General features: G+C 48.4%; 1 protein-coding gene across 4 annotated transcripts in view; it reads right to left on the bottom strand.

The window, feature by feature from the left end:
* Positions 1-16,179, bottom strand: part of TMEM255A (transmembrane protein 255A) — a 280,465-nt gene that overhangs the window by 136,401 nt on the left and 127,885 nt on the right. For all 4 annotated transcript variants that reach the window (XM_085608098.1, XM_085608097.1, XM_085608100.1 and 1 more), the window contains exon 2: positions 13,628-13,770. In XM_085608098.1, the coding sequence (XP_085464224.1) occupies positions 13,628-13,770 (143 nt within the window). The remainder of the gene's footprint in view (positions 1-13,627; positions 13,771-16,179) is intronic.

A 16,179-nucleotide genomic window follows, 5' to 3' on the forward strand; every position in this document is an offset into this window, starting at 1 on the left:
GTTTCTTTTGTGGTGTGCCTAGTGTGTTGCTGCTGTGTGTGTGTGTGTGTGTTGCGCAAATGCTTTACACATTGCCTCTGGGATAAGCCTGACTGCTTGTGCCAAGCTACCAAGAGGGTGAGCAGGGGTTATCTTCAGCATTTAACTCCCTTGCCCTGACTAGAGTGGTGGTTTCTGCCTGGCTTAGGCGCATGCCCTAGCCAACCAGAAATCCCATTTCTAACAGCTACATAGCCACAGTAAATAGTACTTGAGAGAGGAACCTTTGCTATCTCTTTTTGCCACTTCATGTATAATTTGCTCATTAGTTCTTGGTGCCTAATATATTAACTTAAACGTTAGTTATATGTTCTTATCAATACCAAAGGATCTTCATATCCATACACTGATAGTTGTACTCCAAAGTGTTTCAAGTTATTGCCATATTGATTGCTTCTAATCCACACACTCCACATACATTTTGAAAGTCTAAAAGTTAAGAAGTTATGATTGATTTACCAGAGATACATCTATGTTGATCCTTGACAATTAGATATTTCAAGCTCTGGATTCCGTTTTCCCATTGTTTTAAAAGATTTATTATCAATAATAACTAATGTTCTTGGGCAGTATGAACAGCTCCTTTTTTAATTGTATTTATTTATTTATTTGAATTTCATATAATACACAAGGAAACAATACAAAAACCAAAAATAAAACTAAACAGAGACCCTCTGCATACAATTATACGAAAAACAGTGCATAGTAAGACAGTACAGCATATCTTCACAGTGCACAAAAATTGAGGTATGATTTCGCAATATTTGATAGCCCGCTTCCTGGTTACCGGTGATACCGCCAAGCCCAACACCACACCACCAAGCAGCCCCAACATTGCCCTTGTGCCAGGTAGCCAGTCTCCTCTCAACCCGCAGCCCGTAGGAGGTAATTTCTAGTACACTTTCAATAGCCTCCTACCAGCCAGCGTAATAAGATCGATTTACAGTTGCTCGGACTGCTGCTGTGCTGGGGCATCTACGCTCCCTGCATCCTTCTCCTTATGGGCCAAATATGTTCGGTACAATTCCCAGAAATTTTTATTGCTGCTACGTGGGGGGATACGTTCACTGTAATTTTCCATTTGTGTGCAACAGTATATCGTATCCCTTGACCAACAGGCAATGGTGGGTGTCGCGCCTCGGGACCAGCAAACCGTCACCCTTCTTGCAATCAATAGTCCCATGTCCACTAGTCGCCTAATAGCTTTAGGAAGGTGTTTGGAGAACCCCAGAAGAGCGAGTAGGGGATCTGGCGATATTGTAGTATCAGTAATGTCCCCTAAGGTCTTGAAAATCTGGACCCAGAAGTTGATGATCCCAGGGCATATCCAGGCTAGGTGTATGAAGTCCGCAAGCTATCTCCACAGCGCTCGCATGTAGCTGAGTCGCGCAATCCGTACCTGTGTAGTCTCTCTGGGGTGTAATATACTCTGTTTAGGAACTTGAAATGAATAAACCTATGTCGACCATTCAAGGAAATGCGCCTAGTGTTCTCGCAACAGTATTTCCACATCCCGTCATCTATGCCTATTCCAAAATCAACCTGCCAAGTCAACGTAGCTTTTGTGTAATGGTTTGCTCGATATCCCTGTGCCTCTTTATATAACTTGGATACTATCTGGGTTGGTCAGTCAGATTCAATCATAAAGGTGAGGGGAGCCATCTCCATTGGCTCTGCTAAGTTGTTGCCCAACAACTCTTTCAATGATTGCCTCATCCTGTGCAACTGGAATCTGGTAAGTGGCGTCTCAGACTGTCCCGCCTTCTCTGCCTCTCCCCAAGTCTTAGCTGTAGCATCTATAAACATATTGCGTATCGTCGCTATACTGACTGCATTCAGCGCCCGGTTGACCCCTGTATCCATACATGCAGGAAGCCAGCAACACCACTCCAGCGGCATGAGGTGGGAGTATAAAATGGCACCTGCTTGCAATTTCAGGAGATGGTGCCATGCGTGTACTGTCGTGTTAATGGAGTCCAGGATGCCAGTCCTGTGATCAGGTGGCTTGAATAAAAGTGCTGGTAGAGGGAGCGGTGCCGCAACCACTTTCTCTATCTGGATATGCGGAATATCTACTGGGCCATGTATCCAGTTGTGCGCGTGCGCGCTTTGACCCACCCTGTAGTACAGGTCAAAGTCCGGGGCGCCCAGCCCCCCCAAGTGATAAGGTTACGTGAGTATATCCCACCTGACGCATGAGTGTCTTTCAGCCCAAGCTAGTCTGATGAGCAAGGAAGTAATCTTTCTAAAAACGGAGCTAGGGAGTACCACCGGGATATTAGTACAAAAAAACAAGAATCGTGGCAGCACCACCATTTTCATGATCGCAACTCTGCCCGCCAAAGACATAGGCAACCGGATCCAACGATCTACGTCATCCTCCAGTTTACTAATAGCGACCCCATAGTTCTCCTTGATCACTACGTCCGAGTCAGTGTGTATCTTAATGCCCAAATAGTGTACCGGTTTCGAGGTCCATTGCAGCGGAAAGTCTGAGATGAAGGGGATTGTTTTAGGTGTAAGCGGGAAAATTATCGATTTAGTCCAGTTAACCTGGAGGCCCGAAATAGTGCCGAATTTCACTACTTCGCAAAGAACAGGTGACAAGTTTTGTTCAGGGTTTCTAATATTACCAACTCGTATCCCGGTAATTTTACTCCCCTGAATCTGTGGTACTTGCTCAACGCACAGGCCAGTGGTTCCGCTACTAGTGCATACAGAATCGGGGAAAGAGGGCACCCCTGTCGTGTCCTCTAGTTATACGGACCGCGCCCATGACCAAATCACCAATTTTTATTCTCTCTGCAGGGCTGTTGTAAAGTACGCTCACCATTTGCAAGAATATTCCCTCCCGTCCTAATTTCGTCAGGACATGGGTCATGAATGTCCATTCGACTGAGTCGAACGCCTTTTCCATGTCGAGGAACACTGCAACAGCCTGTACGTCTTGACTCGTATGGTGGATTGCTCCGAAAACCGTTCTCAAGTTATAGGTCAAATTCCTGCTCGGGACAAACCCAGCCTGATCCGGCGCCACGAGTAGCGGCACTAATGGGGCCAGGTGGTTCGCCAAGATCTTAGCATATATTTTTGTGTCCACATTTAGTAGAGACAGTGGGCGATATGATGCACATGCTGTCGGTTGTTTATCTGGCTTTAAAATAGCTACAATAAGAGCTTCCCTCATCAAGGGTGGCATCTGGCCGCTCTCACTCATTTCTTCAAACAACGTGCATAAGTGAGGGATGAGTATATCTTTAAACTCCTTATATAAGGAAACCGTTAAGCCGTCAATTACCGGGCGCTGCCGGATTTCATCCCTGTCAGCACAGCGGTAATTTCCTCTGCATCTAGAGGCCGCATGAGGTACTCTCAGTGCGCGTTAGTCAGCCAGGGGACCTTGATGTGTGCTAAATAGTCTAGTATTTCAGCATCCAAACCCGTAGTTCTAGAGGAGTATAGCATCGTGTAGTACTGCTTAAATCTGTCAGCAATTTCTGTCGGTTCTGTCAAAGGGACACCTTCCTCATCATTTATTTCCACAACTCCCGCAATCTCCCTGCGCTTCCTCAGTATGGAGGCCAGAACTGATCCTAACCGCTCCCCCTTTCCATATGCACGGGCCGTAGCATATTTACCTAGATGTTTCAGCTCTGAGTCAGCAGTTTCATGATATTCTTTTAGTAGGTCTTGAAACTCATCTTTCACGTTGTCATCAGCTCCTGAAAGGAGCCTACCTTCAAGCGACTTTAAGCTTTTCTCCAAGTCTGAAAGTCTGAAAGACGCTTGCACAGTGCCCGTAACACTCCAGAGTGTTTAGTCATGGCTATCCCCCTGATGTAGACTTTAAAAGCCTCCCATACCCCTGCAAAGTGTCAACTGACCCAATGTTGTACTCGAAAAAAGTTTTGATCCCTTCCGCTAACTCAGTTTTACATACTGTGTCACGGAGAGAATATGGCGGGAAGCGCCATGTGAAGGGAGGGATATGTTCAGGCGGACTCTCAAAATCTAATTGTACCGGTGAATGGTCCGAAAATGTGTGAGGGAGTACTGCGCAATCTCGGATCAAGGTGAACAGGTTCTTAGAGGCTAGCCAGTAGGCAATTCTGGCGTGCAAGTCATGGAAAGCGTAGTAGTAGGTAAATCCCCCTCTATCAGGGAATCGCAATCTCCGTACATCACACAGTTCGAGCTGCGCCACTGTGTCCGTAATGGCCCATGCAGCGGCTGACACTCGCCGATCCGGACCTCCTGATCTGTCCAGATGCAGGTTCAAGACGCAGTCAAAGTCACCCCCACAGAGTTGGCAGGCCCCCTCATGTCTTCGCATCTTGACGTGTAGGGCAGTGTAGAACTTGGGGTTGTCGTAGTTCGGTCCATATATGTTGACTAGAATCAAGTCTACCCCCATGCCGCTGCAGTGCGATATAGCAAACCTACCTTTGGGGTCCGAGTCTATTGGTACAAAAAAATATTTAACGACAAATGTTATTGATTTTGTAGTACCATGTGGGCGTAACCCAGTAAGCGGCATATAGGCACATGACGAATAATAAAAACAATAGGTACTGGAAATATCCTCTCCAGGAGGTCTGCAGAACATCAGACCTAACATCCCACCTCTCCCCCCAACCCTGCACCACACATCCCTTGAGAAGTGATACGTATATGTACAATAAGGAGGTAAGTTCCGCATCAATGGCAAGCTAACGCATTAGATTGGCGAGTCATTGATAACCAATCGTTCAAGTGGGTCCTGATTTGATGGTTGCGTAAGGAGAGACAGGTCGATACCCCGGTATTTTGCCCACCTGGCCCAGATCTTCCCATGTTTTTGTGGACAACCCCGTGCCTGAAACACCACCACTTCGGCCGACATACATTTATCTAAGGCCATTTTCCATGCTGCCACCCCGGGGGGAGAGGAGGCCTTCCCATGCTGTGCAATGTCTCGCTTGGCTACGGTGAGGCCGAGGAATAGGAGGTATCTCTTGTATCTGTTCTCCCGATATCTTCTGTGCTATGGAGAAGTGTCAGTCTAGGGTCTCCCACGCCAGCACCCGCCCCAAGCAAGACAGCACGCCCGACCAAGAGTGTTGCAGTGCTCCGCAACTCCAGACAGTGTGAAGGAACGACCCGTCATCGGAGTTACAATGGAGGCATGTGGGGGAATGAATAGCCCCCATCTTCCAGAGGCAAAGGCGAGTATAATAAATTCTGTGGAGGTATTTGAACTGGATCAGTCGGTACCTAGTGGAGACAGCAGAATACCTGGGGCTGGCCAGGGCCTTGGTCCAGTCGTCGTCGGTCAGGGCCGGTAAATCCGCCTCCCACGCTGCCCGGAACCGATATATGTTTGTTTTGGAGTGTGTGGTCAGGGTCTGATAAATTTCCTCAATGGGGTGAAATTCAGGTAGTGACTGGAGGGGTTTAATCAGAGGAAACAGAGCATGGCGGAGCTGTAGATACTTGTGGAATTGAGATTTTTGTAGGATTTAAGTGTGGGTCCCCGCATTACGTCTTTGAGTGTAGATATCCCTATATCATCCCACCTGCGAAACCCCATCAGGGTCGAAATGGGCCGGAGGTGTGTACCCTGCCAGAGGGGAGCAGCACCTGTCAGCATGCCCCACCAACCAATGGACCTGGATACACGTCTCCAGATCTGAATCACCATTCGACAGGCCGGGGGGGAGCGCCTCTAAGGGTGAATTACTGTATAGGAGATTAAGTAGCGGGTATTCGGCTAGGAAGAGCCTTTCTACTGCATAGGCTGGATCAACTTCAGAGTTATACCACCATTCATTAATTACCAAGAGCTGAGATACCAAATAGTACGCCCGAACGTCCGCTGCCACAATCCCGCCGCAGTATGTGGATTGAATACACGTCGCCAGGGCTACCCAGACCGCCCCTTCCCCCCAGAGGAACCTATTTAGGAGCGCATTTATTTGGAGAAACCACAACGGGGGAATGGGATATGAATAATTCTGTAGCCTATAAAGCAAGCGTGGCAAGGACACCATTTTAAAAACGACAGACCGACCATACAGTGATAAGAGGAGGTGGAACCTCACTGTTGTTTCCTCGCGCACTGCCGGGAGCAAGGGGGCTATATTGCGCGACCACGCTACACTGGGACATCTGGTGATATGAACACCTAGGTACTTGAAACCCTCTTCTGCAACGATCAGCTGTGAGACCCAAGCATGATTCCTCTGCTCGCCACATATGGGGAAAAGAACAGATTTGGACGGGTTGGCACACAGTCCAGTTGTCTCTCCGAAAACCCGCAAAATGTGGAGCACCCTCAGCCCAGTGACCCAAGGGTAGGAGATAAAGAATAACGCGTCGTTGGCATATAATTCTATCCTGTCTGAGCATTCAGGCGACCAATCCAACCCCCGGAAGACCGCATCTAGGCGCACCCACGCTGCCAAAGGCTCTATAGCTAAGGCAAATAAAAGCGGGGAAAAGGGGCAGCCCTGTCTGGTCCCTCTGCGGAAGGAGGCAGAGTGACAGCCGGCCACGCGAACTATGGCCGTAAGATCTGTATATAGCAATTTTACATAGTCACGAAAATGGGGCCCTAGGTTAACCGCTTCTAGGAGTTTAAAAAGATAGGTCCAGCTCAGTGAGTTGAACACCTTATTGATATCCGCTAGTAGGACAGCCGCGGGCGTCCCAGGTGGTGGGCCTCGGCTACAGCAATGTGGGCACGTCTGATGTTAGAGCTTTGTGGCAGAAAGCCAGATTGATCTGGATGTACCAGGTCCAGAATACAAGTGCAAAGGCAGTCGGCCAGGACCTTTCCTAGCAATTTCGGTTCGAAATTCAATAAGGATATGGGGCGATACGAACCTGAATCTTCTGGCGGGCGGCCCGGTTTAAGGAAGACAACTATTTCGGCATGTCGCCAGTCTGAAGGCAGGACACCCTGTTCCGAAGCCATGTGTAGCGCTTGGGGGCCAATGGTCCCCATATGGGGTGCATAAAATCACATGGGAAGCCGTTCTGGCCCGGTGCACGTCCTGGGTGCGTATTGGAAAGGGCTGCCTGTAACTCGTCTAGAGAGATGAGCTTGTCTAGGGCATCCCGCTGCTCGTCCGAGAGGCGTCTGGGGGACATCTAAAAGAAAAGCATCTATGAGAGGTTCGGCTAATCCCTCGCGGTCATTGTACAGAGCAGCATAGAAGTCAGCAAAGGCCTGAACTACCGCCTCGGGTGAGGTACATGTATCGCCTCCAGATGATCTCAAGAGAGGGACTTGTGTCGGGATGCTCTAGCCTGGCACAGTCTATGGAGCATCTGACTAGATTTGTCGCCCCATTGATAGATCCTGTATTGAGTTGCCAGCCAGGCTTCTTTGGCATTATCCGTGAGCAACTGGTGCAGCTGCTGTTGAACATGTAGTAAGGTACGGCGGGTACCGGCGTCAGAGCCGTCCACTAGTGCGGTTTGGAGAGTTTGTTGTCTATCTTCTATGTCTTGTATCTGTGCTATGCGGGGCTGCTTTTCTCCTGTACGATATGGCTGATATCAGCCTCACGAATTGTAGGCTTAAAGGCTTCCCATAAAATGATCGAGGACTGAGTGGTCCCAGTATTGAAACTAAAATAATCGGTGGTCGCTCGATTGAGCATCTCCTGATATCCGGTCTCCCTGAGCAGCCAAGGAGACATGCGCCATCGGTATGGGGCACGGCGGGTCTGCAGACGGAGTTTGAGTTGGATCGGTGAGTGATCGGACAGGCCGCGGGGCAAGATAGAGGCGTGCGACACTGTGGATAAAGCTATGCAGGAGGAACAAATAGTCCAGACGTGAGAGGGTGGGGTGAACGGATGATGCGTATGTGAATCCGGCCTCTGAGGGATGGAAGGTCCACCATGTGTCCACCCAACCCAATGTATGCGTCCATATGTTCAGTTTAGACCTGGGAGAAGGGGCGGCTGGGGGTTGAGCTCGCCACCTATCTGAGGGAGCCATGATGTCGTTCCAGTCCCCACCTAGGATCGTCAGGCCGCCCGGGAGATCTCCCCACAGTTGCGTCAGTCTGTCAATGAAAGTCTGGCCGAGCGGTGGTGGGGCGTAAATACTCCCAATAGTGATCTACGCCCCAGTCAGAGTACCGGAAACAACCATGAAGCGGCCACCCGGGTCTGACCAGTGCTGTGTAGATTGGAATGGGACTCTACAATGAAAAAGTATGGCTGTACCACGTGCCCCCCTTGAGAAGCTGGAGTGGTATACCGTGGCGTATCCATAGCGAGAGAGACATGGAGCCTTGTTAGCTAGTAAATCTGTTTCCTGTAATAATAAGATGTCGGCCGAGTAACGCTTTGCCAGGTGGAGTACCGCCCCCCATTTGACCTTATTCAATAGGCCCCGAACATTCCAGTAAACGATGTTAAGATCCCCCAGGAGAGCATCGCCTACTGTGGGTGTCATCTCCAATCTTTAAGGTGTAGTGCAAAGGGTGATGTGGAAAGTATGGGTCTATGTGGTGCGTGTGCTGTGCAGAAACTGTCAAACAAACAACAAACTTCCCCCAACCCCTCCCTGCCCTCCCCCTGACCTCCATACATCCTAGAACATGGAGTATCTGTCGTGGTGGAATCTCGTCTTGGCCCCCAAACGTAAAGACCCCGGCGGTTCCCCCAATGGATCCCCTCCCTTTCAACATTACCCATCGTAAATCAAAACGGTGAGGGCGTGTAAGGCCTCGCACCCTCCAGGGAAATAACAGAGACCCCTGCCCCTAGGAAGAAGAAACCCTAGCACGTGGCCACAACAAGTGACCCATCTTAGTCAAGGAGGAAAACAGAGTGATATTGGTACTAATTTTAGTCCCTTTTTTGGATTTACCCAGGTGATCACCCCTCGGGCATGAGACGCGAACCCCGCTGCATGTGGACCTTCTCGTAGCCCTTTGGTGTTAAGCTTACTACTGTTGAGTGCCAAATGGGATTCCTGCAGTAGTACAATGTCCGTGTCATGTCTGTTTATGTAGGCCAGAACTTTCCTAAGCTTCCTGCAATCGTTCAGGCTGGCGACATTCCAGGTTAAAACATTATGCTTGCTAGCTTTTGGTTGTGTAATGTGCAGTAGTGAGACATCGATTAACAACGTCCGCAAACATGTGTATGCTCCTCTGTACCTCTTTGCTTGCAGGTATGTAGCACTTACTCAATACAATCTGTTCTATCGCAAAACAGAAACTTTGACTGGGTCTCAACTTCCACCCCCCTCCCTACCCACATCATGCATACCCCAACTTTGCAATGACGATGACCCCCTGCCCAACCCCCCAAAAGGTAAAACAAAATCATAATAATCAATGACTACCCACCTATAAACTTAAGAAAAACCAGGGTGTGGGTTACACACGTGGGCAAATGTTACCTGAGCACTCGGACTACTTAGACACAGTAGTCTACATTTGCCCTTCGTCCCCCATCTAGCAGTTATTATGCATTAAACTGTTAGCCCAGCAGCAATATCTATCAACCCCTAAAAGCAAAGCTTGTTAATCTCAACTACTTGCAGCTCATGTCAATTCGTTTTTTAAATGTTCATTGTGCTATCACTTAGCATTAAACCCCGCTCCCTGCCGCCAGAGACATACGATTTGACTCTACAGTAGGCCTGGGCAAAAATTTCGTTCCGTTCGCGGAAATTGCGATCATTTGACATTTTTGCGTTCCGCGGAGAGCGCGAAAATGTCAAAAATTCCGGTTTCCGCAGCTTGGCGATAATTTGTTTCTTGCTCGCGCTGTAAAATGATACATTCTCGCGCGCGCGCGATCGCCTTACCTGAATCCCTGCGTTCGCCGACAAGTTTTCTTGATCCGGTCGCGTTCTCCATGAGATGTTGTATTGTTTTTAGCCATTTGCGCTGTCTCGCGACAGTTCGCGCCCGCAGTGACGTCATGCGTCGCGCGATCACGTCTTTCTTCTCGCGATCATGCACCGCGAGAACAACTCAAAACAAGATGGCCGCGCCCGCAAGCAACCACATGGGTAAGTTGGCGAGCCGCAACCATGCAGAAAATCTCGCGAACATGCCGGAAAAAAACTTCCGCATCTTTGCGATATTTCTGCTTGTTTGCGATAATTTTAAACATTCTCGCGATAATTTGCGAAGGTTAATTCCGCAAATTCCGCCCACCCCTACTCTACAGTTAAATTGCAGTAATTACAGCCCTCAACCAAAAATCTCTTATCTGGCAGACTGGAAAACTCAGCATTAGTCCTGTTCATCTAGGTCGCCTCCTGTCGTGCCCTCTTGTACTGGCGAAGCATTATTGTGTGCTCTGTCCTTTGACCATGCCTTCAGTGCTTTCTGTAAGGATTTGGGATCTGTGAAGATGCGGGCTCCTTCACCAACGGTCTCAAAATGGCGGCGCCAGTACCGGCCCCAGTCGTCACCCTAGCTGCATGCTGCTACGGTGCTTGTGGGGGGTATATACATATATATGTATATATATATTTATATATTATCTACTGGCGGTCACCAGTAGATAGTTATGTTAGGACCTATTTTCCATAGGAAATCCGCAACATTCTATTTGGAATAACTTTGGTGCCGATTGACGAATCTTCGCGAAATTTTCAAAACTTTTGGCCAGCTCCGGTCCGCTCCGATCCTGCAAGTTTCGGGGTGATTCGTCGAGCGGGGGCTGAGAAAAAAGGGGGGTCCCAAAACGCGTTTTCCCCATAGGACCTTTTGACGCAGTTACAGCCCGAACTGCTGAACGGAATTACAACAAATTTGGCAAAGAGGTAGTCCTCAGTTCAGACTCGTGCCTTTTGCTTAAATGGTGTAAATCCGTTCAGTAGTTCCTGAGAAAATTAGAGTTAAAAGTACATATATATCTATGGCCTCGGAGGATCCGCGCACCCTATGCGCACCCAGCGTGCACCCTGCCGTGCACGAGCTGTATTCTAATTGGCTGTCAACACTCCGGATCAGGAAGTGTTGGTAGCCATCTTGTGCCTCGGTAGAACCTAAAAAACAAACGTGCAAAACGCAAAAAGGGCAGGGTAGAAACACCCTGACCCCCTAGGCCTGCTCAGGGGGTCCCAAAAGGACCCCCAGGGCCAAAAAAAGCATTTTTTATTTTTAAATTGGCGAGATTTGCGCACCCAGCATGAATTTCGTCCGAATTTTTTTTTAAAAGAAGCGCGGCCTCCCGCGCTTCTTTGGTAATTGGCGCCCGGGGGGCCAAATCCCGGGGGCAATAGTTATGCCCCTGGGGCTTATTTTAATTGCGTGGGGGGGCTCTCAGGCCCCCCCAGCCCTGGGGACCGCCATCCCCCGGAGCTTCTTAATATTCATGGGGGGGCTCTCAGGCCCCCCGAGCCCCGGGGACCGCCACCCCCCGGAGCTTCAATTACTTTGTTGGGGTGCTCTCAGGCCCCCCCAGCCCCGGGGACCGCCACCCCCGGGGTTTAAAAAAATGAATGGGGGGGCTCATGGCCCACCCGCGGCCCCGGGGACCGCCACCCCCGGGGCTTTATTTAAAAAAAATATATCCTGTGAGAGGGGCTCAAGCCCCCCCACATGCCCCGGGATCGCCACCTCCCCGGGGCTCTAAATATGTAAATTGGGGGGTCCATGACAGACCCCCCAGCCCCGGGGACCACCACCCCCGGGATTTGAAACAGGAGGGAGGGGGACGCGCGGCCCCCCTCCTGGAGCCCTTGATGGCCCAGGGGACCACCACCCCCCAGGGCCGACTCCTGCAGTGTCCCGGGGTGCCCACCCCCGGGACATTGCCGTTTGCAATGACAGGGCGGGAGCCTCGCGGCTCCCACCCTGTCATTGCAAACTGCTTTGCTATTTGGAAGAGAGAGCAGGAAACCTGCTCTCTCTTCCAAATAGCAAAGCAGATTGCTTTTCCACATGGGGAGCAGGATGTTAGCTGCTCCCCATGTGGAAAAGCAATGCCGGCTCCCGCAGGATGCGGGGAGCCAGCTGGGACTGTGGGGGGATTGGGGAACCCCCACGGCCAGCCCTGGGGGATGGGATCCCTGGGGCTATTAGTGGCCCGGGAGGGGGGCCACGCGGCCCCCCTCCCCAAAATGAATTTTTATTTTTTTTAAAATAAAAAATAAAAAAGGGCCACAGGAGGGGGGCAAGGCAGCCCCCCTCCAAAGTAAAAAAATAAAAAAAGGCTGATGCCAATAGTTTCTATTTTGAGTGTGTGTATCGAAGGTTCTATTATGGTGAGAGGAGGTCTGCCACTCTATCACAAGGATGATGTCAAGAGTGATGTCATCAGTGATGTCATTTGAGATGTCATCAGTGATGTCATGAGTGATGTCACTGACCATATCATGAGTGATGTAATATGTGACATCATCAGCAGTGCATTGCGGGCGCGCGAATTATAGTTAGCTGAACTAACTATAACGGGGGAATTTCAATGGTTTTGTACGAGAGAAATGTCCAACTAACTATAACGCACCTGAAACCTATGGTTTATTCAGTGATTTTATATATATATATATACAGTATATACGGTATTCTTTCTAATTCTAATCAACTTTCTTTATTGTGGTGTTTGAGGTTGATTACCATTGTTATTTGTCCCTTATATAGCAAGTTGTTAAAAGTTTAATCAAGGTTTTGTCTATATGAGTTCTGTTGTAAGACGGTTAAACATTTGAGTTTGCGCCAGAGTTACATAAATTCTTTATTTGCCAATCAAATTTGATAATGCCACCTCTACTTATAGTTTGTCAGGAGCTCTGTATCATAATTTGTGTGCGGCAAAGAAGTCTACTGGCCATTGAGAAAACTGTAAGAGAGGGATTCATCACTTAAAAACAGACAAGAAACTAGAAATGGGAAATACAAGTGAAGAACACTTACAAAGTCAGCATTGTTGTATTCCTGTTATTGCAAACATATGCAGTAGATATTAAAAGTGTTGAAATACTGACAAATAATACAAATGAAAAAAAGGAAAAATATCTAAAGATGACATGTACATATTTGTAAAAATAAATTCCCATGTGAAAAACAGCCCACAACAAAAATAACTTCGAAAAACTTGAAAGTAAATAAAACAAGCATTGGCATAGCCAATCGGTCTCGCCTTTGGAACCTTATAAGTGTTTAGCCATGCAACAGTTGCATAACTAAATACTTTTAAGGTCCCAAAAGCGAGACCTATTGGCTATGCCGTGCAGCCGCGAAAGTGAAAGTAATCGCGGTAAAGCACGTGTGCGCACCCGCGCACATGCACTGTAGCTCTCGGCTGGCCTGGTAGCACTTTTTGGAGCCCTCTCAATAAGTCTCGCCAGACCAGCGCATGCGCTGGGTCAGGCGAGACCTAACAATTAAAGCAGAGATTGACCTATTAGCCCTGGCTTTGAAGTAGGCAAGTGAAAGACCAAAAATGGTATCACAGTGAAGAGAGCAGGAGGCTGAAATGGTCTGAAATACTGTAGGCTGTGGTAGGAAGAAGCAAAATGTGGATTATACATTAGAAATAAACAATAGATGAAGAGGGCTGACCAAAAGCCCCATGAGATATACACAGCATTATTTAGAAAAATGCTAAAGTTCGATACTTACAATAGCCCCAGGATAGTAGCCGCCAACAGTCACATTTTGGGTTCGCGTTGTTGCTGCAAGGCCCACAGTGAGTATTAACATTGACACAATGAGGAGCGACACGGTTACGAAGAGGGAATTTCGGCGTCTTCTGTGAAATGACCCTAAAACACACACAACACAGTTACCAATTGTATTTCATTAGGAAACTAAAAGTGAGCTTGAATAGTTATTTTATAAAGTACTTCTTGACAATATTTTGAGTAAGGTGGTGGCTTGTGCTCATGGCATTACTGTACAGGAACCGTATGACTGACTCTTGTGCATATACATAACTTGTTATTGAACACTGCTTTTTTCATTTGAATGTTCTTTTTAATAAAACTAATTTCAAGAAATGAGAACAAATAAAAAATAAGTCACAAAGCAAAGCAACCTTTAACGTCCTTGAAAGAGGTTATGGAAGGGAATGAGTTCAGGCCAAAATCTTATATTTGAAAGGGAGGAGGTCAGTGAGGGATGCCAGCCATCTGACACTACACGAAAGTAGGAACCGATGACCATGAGATTTCGAGGGGTGCCAGTCTGCAGGACTGAAATGGATCTAATAGGTTGGAACATAAGGCTGGAGACAGTGGCACTAAGAAGAAATGTACTATTTTGGAAAACCCTACCAAGGGCTTCCAGTTGCAGGGAAAATGGCCCTCTCAAAAGTGGTGATTTATGTTATTTCATGACCATTCTAGTTAACTAGCAAGAGGGCTGTTGCATGACATGGGCACTATATTACTGGCCATGATCAGGAACATAAACAGCCGGAGAGTGGCACCAGGAAAACTCCAGCTCCCAGCACGCAAGGGCGGAACCATTGCCCCGGACTTTGGGTTTTACTATTTAGTTAGCAGCACAGATGCAGTGGGCCAGGACTTGGGTGGAAGAGAGAATAACTCAACCCACCAAGGAAGCACTGAACACACTACTTTTAGCCTTTTTAATGACGATATTGTTGAAGCCCAAATGAAGAACAGAAGAGATAGTAGATTACTGGGAGTATTTTGAAACTGCTGGGCGAGATGCCTACAAAGAACGCACACACAGGCGCCCTACAACCTGATGCTTACCCATAGACGTGTACAAGCCCTTATACAAGATGGACACTGGAGTGGGGCAATGCTATGTGCAGACAAAAGGAACAGAGAGGTGAAGGGTCTGTATGAAGGAGCGTTCCCCGTAGAATCTGAGGATCTGAGAAGGGAACACCAGTTGTCAGAGGGGCATTGCTTATCCCATGCCTCCATTAGTGCGGCAATGCGGAAACTGTGGAGGACGGCCACAGTGAGCAACCAGCTCATCAGGGCCTCAGAGGAACATGCTCCACCAACAGCAGCCCTAAAGTGGTAACGTTGACCTGGGACTAGTCCAGGCGAAGCATCAAGTTGTGATGAGTTGGACGGACAGCAGTGGGCCTCGTCCACATGCAATGCAGAAGGAGGTACTGAAACCGACCAATTGTCAAAACACCTTGTTACACACAGTAGCACAACCAGGGAACAGGAAAAATCACACAGCTCGGGCCGAGAACACAATCTTGTCTCCAATGCCCGACGTGAAGAAGGACAAAGTAAAACTAACATGCAGCAAGAGTGAGAGAGGGCCTACATAACAGATATGCCCCCACACCAGCCATTGGAAGAGGGAAATGAGGCAACAACCACACGTAGCAAGCGGCCTATAGATGGAGATATTTTCACACAACAAGAGCTAGCCGAGATTCAATTTCTAATTAAGTATTCGTTTCCTCTGAACTCTTTACCTGTCCTCTGGATCTTGGCTGCTGTGGCGAAATATTCACAACCCCCGCTTCGCGGGCGCCGTTCACCGGACTGTGTGGTTGCTGCAAGGACACGCTGTGGGACTGCGAGGCCCAGCAGGCTCTGCTGTCCACACCTGTTGCCTCTTCCCCAGCGGACACGCCCCCTCTTGGGAGGTCCATTTAACTCAATCACTTTCCCGCAACGCGGGATGCGCGCGGGTGGTCGCCGGGCTAAGCCCGGGCAAAGGGCGGGCCGTCTGAGGCCGTCCGAGGTCTGCCGAGGCTGGGCTGGGCCTACCCTCTTGGTTTGTTTATCTTGGTATTGCATTTTGATATTGTTACTTGACTGACATCTTCTTTTCTGGTAATATTGTTTATTGTTATTATGTCTTTACGCTCAGGGAAAGAGAGACTAGTACAAGTCCAGACTTCATCAGGGGTGGTAACAGGCCCTCTAGATGCTTTCTTAATTAAAGCGACGGGCATTTTAGAAAAAGAAATTGCCTTTGTAGAAAAACGTCTATCCCTAGACCTCATAACGGGCAAGCGCTCTTCTTTGGGTCAAATTGCCACAGCGATTTCCCCTAACAAAGTGAGTGTCTTAGTCCCCAATACAAGCCAACATCAAGATTCCAATGTAGCGCCGGTAGGTCTATGCTATAATACAGATGAACCCATTGTAATTATAACTGGTGATGACTTGGCTTCGAGTGGTTCTATTTCTAGTGGGGAGGAAGTTGCTCTACATACTGGTAGCTCA

This window comes from Triturus cristatus, chromosome 5_2 (assembly GCF_964204655.1).
Source record: "Triturus cristatus chromosome 5_2, aTriCri1.1, whole genome shotgun sequence".
NCBI classification, from domain to species: Eukaryota; Metazoa; Chordata; class Amphibia; order Caudata; family Salamandridae; genus Triturus; species Triturus cristatus.